The sequence below is a fragment of the Monodon monoceros genome, unplaced genomic scaffold, assembly GCF_005190385.1.
Source record: "Monodon monoceros isolate NGI ecotype Baffin Bay Population unplaced genomic scaffold, NGI_Narwhal_1 Super_Scaffold_6, whole genome shotgun sequence".
Taxonomy (NCBI): Eukaryota; Metazoa; Chordata; class Mammalia; order Artiodactyla; family Monodontidae; genus Monodon; species Monodon monoceros.
Window position 1 is genome coordinate 94,809,495 of NW_021703783.1, and position 17,865 is coordinate 94,827,359.

The 17,865-nt window shown below is 60.8% G+C and overlaps 1 protein-coding gene across 2 annotated transcripts in view; it reads right to left on the reverse strand.

Moving 5' to 3' along the window:
- Positions 1-5,943: 5,943 nt before the first annotated feature.
- Positions 5,944-17,865, reverse strand: part of SCUBE1 (signal peptide, CUB domain and EGF like domain containing 1) — a 131,293-nt gene continuing 119,371 nt past the window's right edge. For both annotated transcript variants that reach the window (XM_029205475.1, XM_029205474.1), the window contains 7 exons: positions 16,630-16,791; positions 15,125-15,292; positions 13,042-13,203; positions 11,250-11,447; positions 9,544-9,696; positions 9,079-9,158; positions 5,944-6,907 (listed from right to left, as the gene is read on the reverse strand). In XM_029205475.1, coding sequence (XP_029061308.1) covers positions 6,755-6,907; positions 9,079-9,158; positions 9,544-9,696; positions 11,250-11,447; positions 13,042-13,203; positions 15,125-15,292; positions 16,630-16,791 — 1,076 coding nt within the window. In that variant the 3' untranslated portion in view covers positions 5,944-6,754. The remainder of the gene's footprint in view (positions 6,908-9,078; positions 9,159-9,543; positions 9,697-11,249; positions 11,448-13,041; positions 13,204-15,124; positions 15,293-16,629; positions 16,792-17,865) is intronic.

Consider the following 17,865-nt stretch of genomic DNA (forward strand, 5'->3'; position numbering starts at 1 on the left):
TGGATTTGACTCCTCCAGGGACTCATATAAGTGGAATCATACGGTGTTTGTCCTTTTGTGACTGGCGTATTCCCCTCAGCATAATGTCTTTAAAGTTCATCCATGTTGTAGCACGTGTCAGAACTTCACTCCTTTTTAAGGCTGAATCATATTCCATCGTATGGATAGACGCTGTTTTATTTATCTCTTCATCCATCGATGGACACTTGGGTCGTTTCTACTTTTTTTCTTTTTTTGCGGTACGCGGGCCTCTCGCCGTTGTGGCCTCTCTCGTTGCGGAGCACAGGTTCCAGACGCGCAGGCTCAGCGGCCATGGCTCACGGGCCCAGCCGCTCCGCGGCATGTGGGATCTTCCCGGACCAGGGCACGAACCCGTGTCCCTTGCATCGGCAGGCGGACTCTCAACCACTGCGCCACCAGGGAAGCCCCGTTTCTACTTTTTGACTATCGTGAATAATGCCCCTATGGACACGGGTGTACAAATATCTCTTCGAGACTGCTTTCAGTTCTTTTGGGTACATTCCCAGAAGTTTCCTTAGGCTTTTAAATCACTTCATTAAACCAAGAAAAAAATCTGGTGTTTATTGTGTAATTTGGGATATTAATGTCATTTATAAAATTGTTCTTTCTCCTGTCGAGTGCATGGTACCAGAGGGTCTCCACATTACTGAGAACAGTGGCTATTAGCCTTTTTGTGGTTCTAGATTTCTTTGAGAATCTGATGAAAGCCATGGGCCACATTCCCAGAGAAACGCATGCGTGTGTGCTCACAGGCTCGCGCACGCGCACACACACGGAACACTGATCGTGCATCTAATTTCAGGGGTCCCAGATGCCCCGGTGCTCACTGACCGTGACCTGTGTAAAGGAACATCTCTCCTTTCATGATGACGGTCATGAGGAGAAATGGGATTTGAGACACGGAAGTTTCACTTTCTGGGGGCTCATTCAGGAGCGCGTTTCCTAACTTTGGGTGTCCTCCACACGCACGTCTCAAACTGCTGCTTTGTGTGCCGGAAGCTTTGTGTAGCTCCTTTACTTTCAGTCTTCAATACAGCCAGGGAATTTCTGAAAAAACGGTCTGATTCCAGTTACCTTTTCCACCGGCCTCCGCGCCCCCTACCGCCTCTGTCCTAACCACTGATGAATGAGAGGAAGGGGAAGTATTTAAGTTCATTTCCTGTTTATTATTAAAGTGATTTTTCACAAATGTTTAATTACATGCATATGTATGAACATGACGGAGAAAACAAAACTTTGAATATTTGAGGCAACTAAAATAGAAATGTGGTTACATTGATATTTGTCATCCTTGCAGGCAGAGAGATCGCCAAAGCGCCTGTACAGTACCGCCAGCGCCTTCACAGAAGCCCAAACTGAAGGCTGCGAGGACAAGGGTCAGCGCTGCGGTCCCCCACCCAGCCCTGCACCGCCCCCAGTGGTGTTCAGACAGCCTGTTTCAGGAGCCACATGGGCTGGGTCTGCTCACTCAGACTGTTTAAGGTTTTGAGCTCAGCGGAATAAGAAGTTTCCCTGCAGATCTACGTGGCCTCTGGACTGAAATACAAAATACTTGGCATCAGCTAGCTTTCCTTTTTCCCCTACTTTTCCCCACGCCTGTCCGCTGACGAGCTGGCAGAACGGCAGGTAGGGGAGGGGCACTTGGCATCTTGCAGGGCTGTGCGCCGGCCTCGGCTCAAGGCACCCAGAGCCCCCCAGGGTGAGCGCCGAGCCATGGCCGGCGTACCGGGCAGGCTCAGTTTGAATGGAAGTGACCTGTCCACCTGGGGAGAAGGCAGAAGGCCGTCTTTCTCTGAATGAGCTTTTAGCACGTGTTCCAGAGGGGGGAGGTCACTAGGTCCACACCCCCTCCTCCCTCTTGCCCTCTCCTTCATGTCCCCCCACCCCGGGCCCTCCACTGCCAGGCTGCCCTGCTGAGTTTCCCAATCTGTAACATTCAGTGATCAGCATTTCACAGGGGAACATTTCCTACTTTGGGATTAGAGGGGCTTGGGTTTGATTCCCAATTCCATGAGTTCCTAACAATTCGCCTTGGGTCTGTCGCTGGGCCTCCCAGCCTGGAGAGCACTGAGCACGTGCACATGTTATGGGGCTGAGCCCCGGGGGGTTTGGAGGGGGGCGGGTGGGTGGAGGGAGGCGACTCTGGTCCTTCATTGCTTCCTGTTGAGACTTGGGGGGACCGACAATTTCAGAGACTCCATCCAGGGGCTGGGAGGCCTCAGGGAAACAAAGGGTCCTGCTCTCGGGGGCCATCCGTGCAGGCTGCTAGGAGGGGGTGTGCGGCCACGCCCACGTCGCCTGGGCCCCCGCTGGTGCCGTCTCCATGGAGCCAGGGGGCCGGCCCTGTGGCTGGCGCACAGCGAGTGCTCAGGGCGCACTGCTGCAGGGGATGTTTGGGTGCTGAGGGGCAGGGGCAGCCCTGGGAGAGCAGCAGCTACTTGCTCCGCCTCCCCCTGCACGACGGGCAGTGTCCCAGACATCGAGTCCCTCTGCCTTTGGCCTGAATGACGTCGGCTCGGCGCTGTTGCCCTTGTCCGAAGGGCTGAGCTGCCACCGTGTGTATCTCTGGTGAGGAAAGGGGTCCTTGGTATAAGATGCAGTTTGCCAGGCTGACAAACCCCCCAAGCATGCAGTAGAGGAGGCAAAAGCAGCCACGGTCCCTGGGTGACGAGAAAGGAGCCCCCCTTCTGGAGCACTGACCGTGCCGGGTGCTGGCAGCGGGCGAGGCGTCAGGGCGGAGACCGGTGTCCTGGGCGTGTTGGCTGGGCTCCCGGGGTCCGCAGTCTTGGCTTGTGTGCTTCTGTCTCCGTCCGGCTGGCTGCAGCTTCTCCTTCGAGGTGTCTTTCTTGAAGTGTAGCTTGGTGACCAGGCTCTGCTCTGCCCCTCCTGCAGGTGCCCTGCACCCCACCCGGGGTCCTGGGAGGCGTGGGCGGGAGGGATGGCCTTCTGACGGGAGCGCTGGGCTTTGCCACCCAGGCCTCCATCACCTTTATCTCTGTGACCAGAGGGCTTTTCAGGGCATCCTGTCAGCCCCTGGGCTATGGTCTCTCTGCCTTTCTAGGAGCCTAGCACACAGTAGGTGCTCAGCAAACATTTGCTAAATGACCCAACTTAGTTCAGTCTCTTAGTTTTCAGCTGGGGCGGCGGAGGTGCTGGAAGTCTTATTCAGCCCCTGAAATGTCACTTAGGCCCCTGCTCCAGCTCCAGCAGGCGGGGGGGGGGGGGCTCTTGTCATGGAAGAGGGGGGACCTTGGCTGTTCTTCTGGGAGAACGAGGGTTCAGGTAGGAGAGGTGGGTTTGTAAGAGGTGTGGGGAAGAGGGTCTCCGTGGGCCATCGCCCTCTGGAAACTTCTTGGCCTGGGGTCTCAGTTCTACTCTACCTGCATGTCCCAAACCCATGGGTGGCAGGGGGGAAAGCTGCCCGAGGCCACCACCTCGGGCCCCACGGCCTCCTCCAGCCTGTCACCACAGAGGCGAAGAGCTGGGAGAGACTGAGGAAAGAGGCCACCACCCCTGGCAGGTGCGACCTGCTGTCTGACCCTAAACGGAGAGCCCCGGGGGAGGAGGGGGCCAGCACCGCGCAGCAGCTGCAAGGCACAATCGGGGAAAAGGAGCCTCGTTCGCGGAAGCAGATGAGGTGACTTCAACGCTCCCTCGCTGAGGGCTTGGCCACTAGACCTGAGAGGACTCCTTCCCTTTCCTGGGCGCGTTTCCATGGAAGCAAAGTGTGCCAGGAAGTGCCCAGCCCACGGGGCAGAGGTCCCTCAGTCTCCACTGCCATCCCTGCAGAGCTGCTCCGGTCGCCCCAGCCTGATGCTCTGCTGGGCCAGAACCAAGCTCATCAGAGTCGCCAGGCCTTGGCACCTGCTTTCAGCCCTGGCCAGCGGGCAGGCTTTTGCTTCCAGAAATGTGTTGCTTAGCTCCTTTCCTTGGAGTTTATCGACTGGCTAGCCCCTGAGGGTCCGTGCCAGGCAGGCCCTGGCTGGGATGGGTCTGTGGCTGCTCAAGGCCAACGTCCCATCCAGGAGTGGGATGTGCTCCTTCTGGCTCAGCCCCTGGCAGCTCAGGCCTTCTGCACTCCTGTCTCGGCTTCTGTCCTTCCTCAGGACTCACCGCATAACGGCCCTACCTGGGCCAGTCCTTGTCCGCCTTCCCTTTTCTCTCCACCTCCACCTGGAGCCAGGTGGAATAGCCACCTTGTGTCAGCCAATCTACCACCTGCGTCCACGACACGGAAACACGAAGAAACAAGCTTTGTTGCCCGGGTAGATCTCCTGGGACCACCAGGCCCCAAGGAGTGGCGACAGCTCTGCGTTTAATAAGTGGGACCCCCAGGGTTCCCAGCATGGGGCTGAGGGCTGACGAGGTTCAGGAAAGACCCCACCCCTGGACTCTGAGTCCCCTGATGGCGCGGCAGGTGGTTTTACTGGGGAGGGAGGGCCGGATGGTGACAGTGGGCGGCTGGCGAATTTGGATTGTGGGCTCCCTGGCACTCGAGACGGTGCGGGGCCCACATCTGCACTGCCCCGTCCTGCTCTGCCCGGGAGACACGGGGCACGGTCTGACCACAGTGGTGGCGAGAGCCGTGGATCGGGGTGGAGCCACCGAAAGGGTGGGTAGGTTAGTGGGTATGTGGGTGGCAACTGCTGGAAACCACCCAAAGGAGCAGCAGAAAGTGTTCAAGAGAGATGAGAGCTCTTTCTGGTCCCCTCTGGATCAAAAAAGTCCTTTTTGAGAGCATTAAAAACCACCCCCAAAACCAAAAACCCTTCCCAGTGCCCTCCTCTGGGTAGCTATTGCTGGGGGCTGATTCTGGAGGACCAGGGGCTTGATGCAGAGGACAGGCCTCTTTCTGGAAACTGTGACTGGCCTTCAAGGACTGTGACCAGGGGAGGGGCAGTGTGGCCTGGACGGGGCTCCCCAGCTGACACTGAGCTACCGACCAAGTGCAGTGCCCTCCCCACTTGAGTTGGATTTTGGAGGAGAAGGTGATGACGGCAGCATTAGTCAAGCTGGGGACCCGCCGCTGGGGACGCAGGTAGCGGCGGTGAGGAACTCCTGAGCGCCGAGCCCCGCTGTGGACTGTAAAATCCACCCTGACCTGTTCACCACCCAGCCCGGGACCTCCAGGCCTCATGCCCTCGGCGCCACAGCCGTTCTCAAAGGGCGTGCTCATCCCTAGCGGCACGCGTGGGTCTGGGGCGAGGAGGAAACCACCTAGAGGCGACCAGAATGGGTGACGGGAGTTCGTTTGAGGATTCGCCCGTGTTCCTTGGGATTCTAAATGTCTGTTAACCCTAAAGCCACAGAGCATCCGCGTGTCCCGCGGCTGGTGGCAGCAGCGGCGTGGCAGTGGGCGAGGCCGCGGCCTGTCGGAGGTCCTCGCTAGCTCCATCCCAGGCCCTGGCTCCTGGCTGAGTGGGACACGGTGCAGCCCGGTCACACTCCAGACTTTGCTTCTTTACAGAGCGACCCTGAGAGGGAGGCCACAGGGTGCAGCAGAAAGAAGACTGCACTGGAAGCCGGGCCTCCGACAGCCGGCCCGCCTCTGCCTGGGGGCGGCCCCCCGTCCCGGGGCCCGTTTTCCTCCCTGGGCCCCGGTGCTCAGCACAGCCTGTGCTCACAGGGGCAAAGCCTTGCCTTCCGGTGGCAAGCGTCCTCAGCTTGAACTCCACGGTCATGGCCTCGGGTCAGACACAGGCCCCTTCTAAAGTTTACCACTGGGCCCTGTGACCCCAGGAAGGGGTCCGAAGGGACACTGCTTTCCACTGCTTTCCACTGGAGGGCAACATGCTGGCAGGGCGTGGAGCCCAGTCCCCCAAGCGTTTGTACTCCACCGCGTGTCCAGGGCCGACCTGCCTCGCCCCCGGTCTTGGAGGCTCCTGGCCTTTGTAAACAGACGTGGCAAGTGCTTGGGGGAGCAGTTTAATCAGTCAGGGAAGCCAGCGACAGCGGGGAGAAGGCGGGGTGGAGGGTAATATTTACAGCTGCTAAAGTACCCGCAAATAGAAGTATGTTTATCTTTACCTTTATATTCATATACACACAGTACTTAATTAGATGCTCTATCACGGGAAAGCAGAAATCTACAGCTTCCTCTCCCAGCACCTCTTTTCTGTCCCATCACAGAATTCTGAGAGCCCAACCGCACTCGCCCGTGTCCTGGGCCCACGGCCAGAGGAGCTGGCGGGTGTGGACGCCCTGCCGGCATCGACACTGGCTTATCACAGCCCCCAGATGAGCCTTCACCACCCCTGCTTCCACGGCCTGGCCTCCTGTCTTGGATTCTGCCTCTGAGAGCCCCCCTGAGACATGGCAGCCATGCCCCTCTCTCCCCTGAAGCACCAGGCAAAGGGTGCGTGCAACCTCCAAAGGTCAGCTCTGCCCGGGACCCGCCTGGGTGGTGGCCGAGCGTCCTGGGTCCGGGTGGCGTCCGCTGGTGCCAGCTCAGGAGAGGGCGCTATTGGTGTCCTGGAAGGAGCAAGAAAGGCTGCCTCAAGCAACGTTTTCCCACGGGGGCGGCATCAGAGGAGCGCAGCCGGGCTGGGGTCTCTGCCTGCATATGTGGTCTCGCCTGCCACGGGCTGGCCAGCGATTCCTGAAGGGCAGACGCCACGGTGATTCCCAAGGCAGAGTGGAGGCCCACGGAGCCGCCTGTAGCTTCGACTGTGCAGGGGAGGAGCTCTCTCCTCCCCGGGTAGCCAGCACCCCACGCAGGGCGGCCGCACCAGTGTTACTTGTAGGGTCGCAGGAACCGGGACACCTTGGAACGTAGCAGTTTGATGAAGGACCGTGGGAACATCTCCTTGGACTCCTGGGCTGTGTACTTGAAGTAGTTCTGGGGATGCGCCAACACGTCGAAGAGGGCCTTGATCAGCTTCTTGTCCTGCGAGACATGTGAGGCCAGGGTGAGGGGCCTGGGGCCAGGCTGGAGGGCCCTGGCCGCTCGCCTCTGCCATGCCCGGCGCCCTGGAGGGGCCTGAGGGTGTCTGCAGGGATGGGGGAAGGGGGAAGAGGCTGGGCTGGCTGGTGTGTTTTAGGACCCTACAGACGCTTTGCCGCGAATACTTTTTCGGTTTTAATAGCCTAATTGGTTTTTTAATAGTCTATTCGTTTTAACTCTTGGAGTTCCAGTCACATTTTATCTTAAAAGGGTGCGCTGCAAAAACACAACAGCCAAACCCCCCAAGTTGAAAACCAGAGCACACGGAGTAGACAGCAAGGCTTTGGAGGCCAATAGGCCGGACTGGAAACCGCAGCTGCACCATCTCCTCCCTAGTGCCTTAGCCCTGGGAAAATGGCCCTGCTGCTCTGAACTTGAATTATTCATCTGAATGACGGGGTGATGATCCCTCCTCTTAGGGCTGGGCGGAAGAGGAAGTGCAGTCCTGAGAGCCAAGAGCCTGGCCCAGGGGTGCCGCGAGGGTCCAGGCGGCCCACACTCAGGCGCCGTCACTCACCAGCTGGGCACCCTCTCAGAGCCCAGGGCCATCATCTGTAAAGTGGGGCGATGCCGCCCTGGAGGAGAACCTCCAGTGACCGGCAGCCACCGCACCGCGTGCTTCCTGCCCCACGAGCTCATCGTCTCAAGCAGCCGTCTTGGGGTGTGACTCGTCCCGGCATGTGTGAGCGGGCACACGCACGCACACGTGCACGCACACACACACACACACACGCACTCCCTCTCCCATGTGTACACATGCACCCATGCCCTTGGAGACACTGGTGGAGTTCCTCCCACGTGCTGGGCGCTGTGCCAGGTGCCGGGGAGAGTGCTGAGGGGGAAGCCCTGTGGTTCCTTCCCCATGGTGGGGGGACGGGGGCCAAATAATCACAGGACAAACCTAAACTGCAGGCCTGACGGCCAAGAAGGGGGGCCACCTGGGGCCCTCAGAGCGCAACCTGGCTAGGGAGGCCCAGAGGATGGGACGCCTGGGCTGAAAGCAGCAGGGACGGGAGGACGTCCACTGAGGAGAGGATGGGGCGAGCGTTCCTGGGAGGCCGTGGCCAGTGAGGTGGGGAGCGGAGGCCTGAGAGCCGCCGTGGAGGCAGGTGGTAGCTGTGCCAGGCTGGGCCTCGCTGGCCAAGGCTTGGTCCTAAGAGATGGGAACACTTCTAGCTCTGAAAAGATGCTCCCAGCTTCAGGGTGGAGCTGAGGACAGAGGGCCGGGGCGAGGACGAGAGAGTCAGGCACTGTCAACAGGACAGAGTCGGAGAGGCCAGGACGACCCTCTGGTTCCCACTAAACAGACAGGTACCTGAGGAGGGTGACGAGGGGCTTCGTGCCCCGAGATCCCCAGGTATCATCTGGGTAGGGCAGCAGGGGGCAAACCTCTTGGCTTACAAACTGCCTACTGTGTGCAGGAGTGCTCCAGGCTTGGGCTCGGAGACTCTGTGAGCCATCCCGGTTTCTCAGACACGAGGCGGGGCTCAGACAGCTTGCCTCAGACACCCAGCTGGGAGGTGGCAGCTGGAGCAGAAGTTAGCGAGGGACTGGCCGGCCCCGCTCTTACCCTCCACGCCACCCTCGGCTCCCAGGCTGGGGGTGCTGTCTGCCCAGGGCTGGGCCGGGGCCCGATCCCCAGAGCCCAAGCAGATCCCTGAGTCTGGCTCCTCATGGTGACAACCTGGGCCCTGACCCAGCCTGTGCCCGCGTGTGACGGCTACAGCCCCCGGATGACTAGGTGGCTCTACTTCTCAGGACGTGGGCGGGATGAGGAGGGAGTGAGTCCCAAAGGCAGCGGAGGAGTCTCCTGATTTTAAGAGACCACGCTGTCGAGCTCTCCCCATTTCACAGATGAGGAAAGTGAGGCCAAGATCTCATAAGGAACCTGCCCACGGGCACGTCAGCAGGTCCTGGCCTAGAAGGACACATGCACTGGACCAGCCCTGCCCCTGGCCACCTGCTCCCATCACCTTCTCTTCTCCTGTTATCACTCTCCTCTCCTCACTTCTGTGCAGGGCTGGGGTCGGGGCTGGGGGCAGGGATGGCCCTGGATCATCACAGGCCACCATCCCAGGATTATACGATCCCTTCCCATAGGGAAGCTCACTCACTTTCAAAATTTCCTGGTGATTCTCCGAGGCGTAGAGCCGTCCGTCGCGGACGATATCTTCTATTAACTTCTGGTAGTCCTCTGCGAAGGCCACCGGTGGGGAAGGGAGGAAGGTAAGGGTAGAGTCTGAAGGCGAAAGTCCCTCCTGCCTCCTGCTACCGTCAGCCTCGGCCCTCCCCCAGGGCTTCAGACTGCGTGCCTTTGTCTCCTCCACCCACACTGGTCTCCTCCAGGTTTGACTAGCTAGAAAACCCCTATACAACCCTCAAAACCCTGCTCGGGTAGCACCTCCCTCTGGGGCCCACAGACACCACTAATAGGTCCCTCATCTGTACCACCCTGTCCCCCTTATGGGCCTGTCTGGACCCCACAGTCCCCCAAGGCTGGAGTTCCCTGAGGACGGGGAGGTGTGATTTGTTTCTGTGTCCCCAGGGCCAGCCTGGGTGTGCAGTGGGGCCACACTCACCATCGTAGGTGACATAAGGTACTTGGAACCCTTTGCCGCTGTTGCCTTCATTGGATTTGAACTGGATCCAGAGCTTCCTGGAGCGGGAGGTGAAGGCGATGGGCCTCTCGTAGGTCTGGCAGGTCTCATAGGTGGTGACAGAGGTGGGTGAGGCTGGGGGCGGGGCAGGGGGCGGAGGCACGTCATGGTTGAGCTGCCCCAGATCCACAGCTCCTTACCGGGTCCCTGACCTCCTGCCCCAGGCCTGTGGCCTCCCCACTCAGTCAGCCATCCAGCACCCACAGCACCCAGTCCCCCAAACACTCCAGCTCTCCAGTCCCCGCACTTGTTCCCTCGGCCCCAAACGCCCTTCCCGACCCTAAGCCCCAGTTACTACTTGTCCCTCGGAGACAAGTTTCTGTGCCTCCTCCTCCAGGAAGCCTCCCTGACTGCTCCACCCCCACCCTACTCTGTCTCCTCTCTGCTCTGTGAACACTGTACTACAGCAGCCCTTCTCTATAGGGTTGTCACTGTCTCCCTGCCAACTGCTCCTCAAGGACAGAGCTCACGCCTGCACCCAGCACAGAGCCGGGGCTGGGGTGGGGGGGGTCAGTCTCCTCTCCCGGTGAGCAGATGAACAAGGGTGAGCCTGCTGACCCCTGGGGTGCCTGGGGCTGGCCAAAGGGTGCCCCACTTCCTCACTGCTCCCTGGGGGAACTTTCCTGAGGTGTCCTCGAGGTGGGAGAGGCTGGCCTCCCTAGAGCTCAGCTCTGTGGACAGACAGTGGAGGGGAAGATGTGGACTAGGGAGGCTGGTGATGGGAATGGGCGGGGGATGGTCCTGGGCTGGGCTCTGACTGGCTGTAGGACGCTGGCCGGGTACCTTGCCCTTCCTGGCCTCCCAGGCCTCCCATTCACACACTGGGGGCCATTTCCTGCTCGTCAGCTACACTGAGTGGGCGGTGCAGGCACCGGGTAACAATGCGGCACATGGTGGACGAGGCCCTCCCCCTCCCCCGTCCCCCCCACTCTCCTGCTCCTCTGGCTGGTCTCTGTGTATCAGACTCACCCCAGGCCCCGGTGGGTGGACACATTTTTGTGTCTGTCTTGTCCCCCTCCTTCTTCCCTAACATTCTGACCTGGAGCTTGCTCCCTGGGGGCACTGCGGCCTTAGCACAGCAGCAAGGTCCCCAGCCGAGGCACAGGCCATAAGGGGTTCTACCCAGTCCCTGGGGGGGTCTCAGGGCTCCCCACCTTTCTCGCTGCCGTGGCCATTTGGGCAGGCGCTTGTGCCCACCCACTGCTAAGGGGCTGGCCCATCGATCAAAGTCTCACCCAGAGGCCCCATTGGGCTGGGGAGCTGGGAGGCTGCAGCTCACAGAGCAGGGGAGCGGCGCCCTGTGTGAGTGCACAGGCTGGCCCTTCACCACCCCTCCAAGCACAGAGTGGGGAAGAGGCCCTGCAGGGCAGGGGGTGCTCCTGGAGGCTCACCCTGGGCGGTGTGGCAGGATGCGGGAGAAATGGGAGAGACTGGCTTGTGGTCAGCATCGAGACCACACCTGACCAGGTCCTGATTCCCACACTTAGGACACACCCTAAGCTCTCCGGACCTTTCCACACAGCTCCGGAAAGCCCAGCCCCTGGGGTCAGAGGTGAGTGCCCCGCAGAGCTGTGCCGCGGGGGAAGGGTGGGCGTGTGGTTGAGGCCTCCCCCCTGGACGGCACGTACCGCTCTTCCTCATGACCAGGACGTCGCCACACCCGTCCTCGATGGGCAGGAAGATCTCGGGGACCACGATGAGGATCCTGCGCTTGGGGGGCGGCGAGATGTGCCACACGCACTCGGCATTGGCCGGGTAGTCGCCAGGGTAGTTGGGGGACTCGATGTAGCCCGTGTAGTCGCCAAGCTCGCCGCCGCAGTGCTGGTCTGTGGGCACCACGGCCCGTGCCCTGGTCAGGCCCGGCTGGCCCTCAGCAGCCTTGGCGGCCCAGGGCAGGGCTGGTAGGTGCTCTGCCCCCTCTTTGGCCCCCCTCTACCCGGTCCTCCTCGCCAGCAGGCCAGGCTCCAGGCCGGTCTTCCCTCGGGGACCCCTCAGCGGGGGGCGGGTCCTCGTTCCGTGTTGGTTCTCGGAGGCCCAGCCCCGGGTGCCTCCTTCCTGGGCTGCCTCACCTGGACCTCCGCGGCCGGGCCTCGTCCTGGCCTCCTGCCTGGAGCTGCTCGCCCCGCCGGCAGGCACGTCCATGCCCCCGCCGCTGCCAGCCCATGCTCTCCTCCGTGTCTCAGCCAAGGCCAAGTGTGCCCCAACGTCCCCTTTCTCTCCACTCACTCGTCTGTGCAACCCTTTGTTCAACATCCCCTGAGTGCCCGCCAGGAACCAGGTATGGCCCTCCCCAGGGAGCAGGCAGGCTCAGGGACCAGCAAGAGATATGCTTCCCCACCTTTGCAAGTCTAGCTAAGCCGTGCATCCTCAAAGAGGCCAAACGTGACTTTTTTTATGAGCTAAACGGTTCCTAGGTTAACTGCATAAAGGAAGTTATGCAAAGAAAACTGAGTGTAAATACTAAATATACATAATTTTCTCACAGATTTTCATTTAAAGATCTCCTCACATCAAAATTTCTGGGAAACATTTCATTTTCACCTTATCATTCCAGAAGCTTCCCTCCCACTTTCCCCCCACTTTTCCTCATTAGGACGTTTAAACACTTAAAACCCTGCCTATGCTGAGCTGCCGCAGGAGGCCGCGAGCCCAGCTGGGGCAGCCCGGGGAAGAGGGGATGGCGTCCACGTTGAGGATTAAATCTCCTTCACGGGCCATCAGGCTGTTCCAAACATGACCAGTAGCCCAGGAAAGGAGTCACTGGCTGGAAAGTGATTAGGGAAAGGGTAAAATACCAGAACGTATGCCCTAAAGGGCTCTGAACAGTGAATGAGAGATCCCTAAAGACAGCACCCTCTGGGTTAGGCCCAGATGGCTTGCTGGTGAGAGGCTCGGAGATGACCTATTTCCCAGATTGTCTTACGCTGCCACGTTTCTTTTGGCTGAAACGGGGCTTCCTACAGACACAGGGTGGCCGTCTGGTCTCCCTCTTCCGCCGGCACCCTTGGTACACCCCGAGCATCCTGCGCCTTCAGAGCTGCAGCGTCTGGCGCGGGCAGCTGCCCCACAAGCCTCCTTGGCATGGGCCCTGACTTTTCCCTCCGCAGACCCAGAGCCTGGAGTGGAGTGGGGCCTGGCCCGGCACTGAGGCTCAGGTGAGCCATGGGAACCGACCAACGACGGCACGATCAGGTCGCTCCGTGGAGCGCAGGGGGCCGGCCAAGCCGGCCGCACCCTCCGCACCACAGTGTCCCACCGAGCGCATGTGCGGATGTGACGGGCCAGGGAGGAGTCACCGGCCTCCCGGTCCGTGTCACCGCGGACACGACCTGAGGTCAGGGCTCACCCTGCCCTCACAACCTGCCCCCAGTCCCCTCCCAGCACCCGCAGCTCCTCGGCCGTGGGAAAAGCAGCACCTACTTTTGCAGTGTGTGATGTTGGTGGAGCCGTCGAAGTCTGTGCTGGTGTTGCCAGGACAGGTGATGCAGTGGTTCTGGCCAAACTCGGGCTGGTAGGTGCCGACAGGGCAGCGGATGCACCGGTGGGTGGTGGTATTGTAGTGGTGGCCGGGGGAGCAGTGCACTGTGGTGGGGGGGGACCGGTGGGAAAGGGCAGGCGGCATTCTCCCCGGGGCTCCCTGCCCTTGAGGGCTGACTCAGCACAGAGTTCAAGGCCCCTCCCCATTGCCCGGAAACCTTCCACCACCCACGCCCAGTCCCTGAGTGGCCGACCCCTCTGCTCCCTGCCCCTGCCCGCAACAGTGCAGGGTGTGCTGTGGACCACAGGTTCTGAGCAGCGAGCCAGGCAGACCGAGCTGTGCCCCGGGGCCAACATCGTACTCCGGCTGCGTGGAATGCCCGTCTGTCCCTCCACTGGGGATAATAAACGGAAAGTGAGATGCCGTAGGGCCGGCTGTGGAGGGAGGCGAGGGAAGGCGGCACCGAGGGGACCTGCGTGGATACCCGAAGAGTGCGGAGCTGGCCCGGAGGTGGGCCGTGTCTGTGCCAGCTGTGGCCGGAGCAGAGGTCAGGGGCCACGGTGAGGGCTGGGCTTTCCTCTGAGAGAGGAAGGCCACCTGGAGCTGCCCCGTGTCCCCGGCTGCTGCACTGGGAGTGGGCTCTGGGGGAGGGGGGGGGCGGAGGCCCAGGCAGGCCAGGCCAGGGCCATCGGGGAGGGGTGGCGGTGGCCTGGGTCAGGGTCACTCTGCGTCTGTTTATTTTTTATTTTATTTTATTTTTGGCTGCGCTGCGCGGCATGCAGGATCTTAGTTCCCCGACCAGGGATCGAACCCGTGCCCCCGGCAGTGGGAGTGTGGAGTCTTAACGACTGGACCGCCAGGGGAGGCGCAGTCGGGCTGTTTAGAAGCTAGAGCTGCAGGGGCTGCGGACAGACGGGGTGTGAGGTGAGGGGGAAAGAGCACTTAGAGTGACGCCAAGGCTCCCGTGAGCACCTGGCAGGAAGAGCCACCGTGCACCGGAGGGGAGCCTGGGCCTGTGGAATCTGAGATGCTTGTTAGATACGATGTGGAGCTGTGGCCTGGCGGGAGGGCAGAGTCCAGTTCAGGGGAGAGGCTGGATGGGAAACAAGCTGGCGGCACCCGTGCAGAGATGCTACCTAAAGCGAGCAGATGAGTTTATCCAGACTCAAGAGCAGCGCGTGCAAGGGGCCTGGGACGGCCCAGCACTTGGGGGCGGGGCTGGGGGAGGCTGAGCGGGGCCTGGGGCCCAGGCGGAGAAGCGGCAGGAAGAGCACCCCAAGGGGGCCACGTCCCAGTCTCGGGAGACGCGGACAGAACTGACTTGGGCTCCAGCAACTCAGGGACCCTGTGGGCCCACCTTGATGGGAGCAAACGCTGGGCGGGTGTAGTGCGGTGACACTTGGACTGGCTGGTGGGGATTCGGAGAGAATGAGAGGAGAGGAAGTGGAGTCCAGACACTCCTTCTGCGAGGCTAACGGTAAAGGGGGGAAAACCTGGCAGGAGCCGGGGGAGGTGGGCTGGAGAGCTGGGGGAGATTCAGAGTCTGTATGTCGGGCCATCAGCAGGTGGGGAGGACTGTCCCTCCGTGGAGAGTCGAGCCTGGGGCGGCGGTGCAGCTTCGGTGGTGTGGAGGGGAGGAGGGGCCGCACTGCAGGGCCCGGGCAGCCCTGATGACCTCTGACCTCTGACCTCACCCCACTGCCCCTCCTCACCTTCCTCCCCTCCCAACCTTCCTCCCAGTGCCGCTCAAAGCCTCCCCAGTGTCTTGAGGAGCTGGCGGCTGGGGGCTCAGAGCTCCAGGCTGGAGCCTCAGCGCCTGCCTGGCTCTCTCATCCGAGCCCTCAGGCAGGCCTGTGCTGGACCCCCGCCGTCCCTGTCCTTGTGTGCAGCATAGAGCTCGTCACCAGCGTCCACTGCTTGAGGCTCCAGGCTCCTCCTCTGACCGTGGAGGTTTGCCAGGGCAGGAAATGAGGGGCATCTAGGGAAACTGACCCTGAGCGGAGGGGTGGGTGGGGGAGTCCTCACCTTTGGCCTCACAGTCTTGGAAGGCGGCTGTGCCCTCGTGCTTGGTAAGCAGTCCCCCTCCACAGGGGAAGCAGCCCGTGCGCCCAGGCTCAGGCTGGTACGTGCCCACGGGGCAGGCCTGGCAGGGCCTGAAGCCGTCGGTGGAGAAGAAGCCTGGAGAGCACTGGCCTGCAAGTCAGAGGTCACGGCTCAGGCTGTGGGGCAGGGCGCCTCGGTCCAGGCGCGGCGCTCAGCTCAGCCCTCACCTGTCCTGGAAAAGGCACCAAGGCACCAAGGCAGGGGGTCGTGGGGGAGGAGTGCACTGTGTGGGCTTGGTCAGGCCTGGCTTTTCTCCTCCCACCAGCTAGAAGGGTCGTGGGCTGAGAAGTGGCCTTGCTCCAGAGCTGAGAAGTGTGGACACCACATGTGGAGGTGGGAGGTCATGGAGGCCATTTATTTAGGGGGCTCTGCCCAGGGGGCGGGCCACACCGTCTTCACATGAGGACCTGGGGCTCTTAAGCTCCAGGCTGATGCTGCCTTGTCTATCTGCCTGGCTGGGCCTGAGCGGAGGGAGGGGGTTCTGTGAGGTCCTTAGGGCACAGCTAGGACAAAGGGAGGAGACAACACGTTCTAGCAAGATGTCAGGATGTAGAGGGTATTCCGGCGCTGAGCAAGGCATGGGTTTAGTGCCTTCTCAGCCCCGACCCTGGAATTCTCTGCTCCCCCAGTGGCCTCTCTGTGCTCTCTGACAGGTACTACCTCCCCTGGGGCACAGACCACACTCCTGGAGGGGACAGGGGCCAGTCTGCAGGGACTCAGGGCTGGGCTCTGATCTTTTCTGTCCCCCAGAGAAGGCTGGAGGTCTCTGCCACCCTAAGGGTACCACTCACCAGCACACCTTTCCCCATCCATTCTCTTGGGTGAGCCCCACAGTGGCCCGGGAAGGGAGGCTGATGGGGGGAAGGCTACAAGCCCATTTCACAGATGAGGTTAAGTGGGGGTAAGTAAATGGAAAAGCTCTTTGCAAACCAAATTGTGCTCGGTAAGTTGAAAAAGCGCTCTGCAAACCACCCACAGGCCAACTGTAAAGTTCTCTGTGTAGAGCACAGTTCTCCCCCAAGTATCCGGCCGCACGCCACAAAGCATTTCGGCAAGGATGGGTGCCCCATGAGGTGTCACGTGTTTGGTCAACTATAAAGCACTACGTACCTCCGCTATAAGCTGACCTGTAAATGAGCAAGTGGTAAACTGTAAAGTCCTTTCCAACCTGCATGGTGCAGTTTTAAAGGCACCAAGTGCAGCCCAGTGCCGGCTCACTGCCATGCACTCTGACACATGCACTGTGGGTCTGCAACGCACTTTGTAAGTGCAGCTGCGTGGAAGTCCTGACAGGCTCTGGAAACGGCAAAGAGCTTTACAAAAGACCACGAGGCACCCGGGCCTTTGCCTTGGGAACCTCGGTGGAGACGGGAGGTGCCCTGTTCCCCCACCCCCGGCTCCTCTTTGCAGGGAGGGCCCCTACTCGCCTCCACACTCGGATACGTTGCGGGCGCCGGCCAGGCCGAGCCCGTCGCTGCTGGGGCACGGCGTGCAGCTGAGCTGACCGTTCCCGTCCTGGTAGGTCCCCGGCGTGCACGGCACACACCGGCCTGGCTCTCCGCTGAAGTAGGTGCCAGGCCCGCAGGCCACTGCGGAGGCAACGTGGAGAGACTGCTGGGGGCAGAGGTGGGGAGATGCGGCCAGGCGGTCTGGCCGTCTGTCTGCTGATGCCTCAAGCCCAGGCTCTGTCCTTCCACATAGGGCCCAGCTCTCGCCCCTGTGGCTCCAGGGGCACAGAGGGGCCCAGACCCATCCCAGAGGAGCCAGGCGGTGGTCATCTGTGAGGACCCTGTCCTGGTCTCATGCGCCCTCCTGGCTGCTGCCACTCAGGGTCCCCTGCAGACCCCTCGCCTCAGCCCTCTTGTAAGTGTCTCTGCAGGGACTTTCGTCCCCTCTCTGCTCCACATGCTGCCCTCCAGCCCTGGGCCCTCGGCCTGTGTACCAACGGCCTCCTAGATGCCCCACAGTCAACTTCATCCAAACCACGCTCCCCTGCCGGCTCCCCCTTCCTTCCCCGTGTGGCGGAGCTGGCACCTGAGGACGTGGGGCTCAGGTGCAGAGGGGCTGGGGGAGTGACAGGGGCCTGGGGTCTGGGGATACAGAGGTGCTGGGCTGAGGAGAGCCGGTGTGGTCGGCTGCATTGGCCACGAGGGGCCTGGGGTCTGGGGATACAGAGGTGCTGGGCTGAGGAGAGCCGGTGTGGTCACGGCTGCATTGGCCACGAGGGGCCTGGGGTCTGAGGACAGAGGTGCTGGGCTGAGGAGAGCCGGTGCGGTCGCGGCTGCATTGGCCACGAGGGGCCTGGGGTCTGAGGACAGAGGTGCTGGGCTGAGGAGAGCCGGTGTGGTCAGCTGCATTGGCCATGTAAGCAAAACTGATGAGTGAGTAAGGGAACTGACAGAAAACGAGGAGAAAGGGAGCTGAATGCGTCATGGGACAAGATATTTAGAAACATGGAAAAATAACATGAAAAAAAGTTAGAATGAATACTGAGGTACTGAATTGGAGGTACTAGTAGGAACTCATGGTTTTATAACACACACACACACACACACACACACACACACAGAGCTACAGGAATAGCATAGGTACATAGGTCTCCATGTAATATATGCATACCTATACTTTCTAGTTCTGTCCAATGAGAGGGCAGTGACACTCCA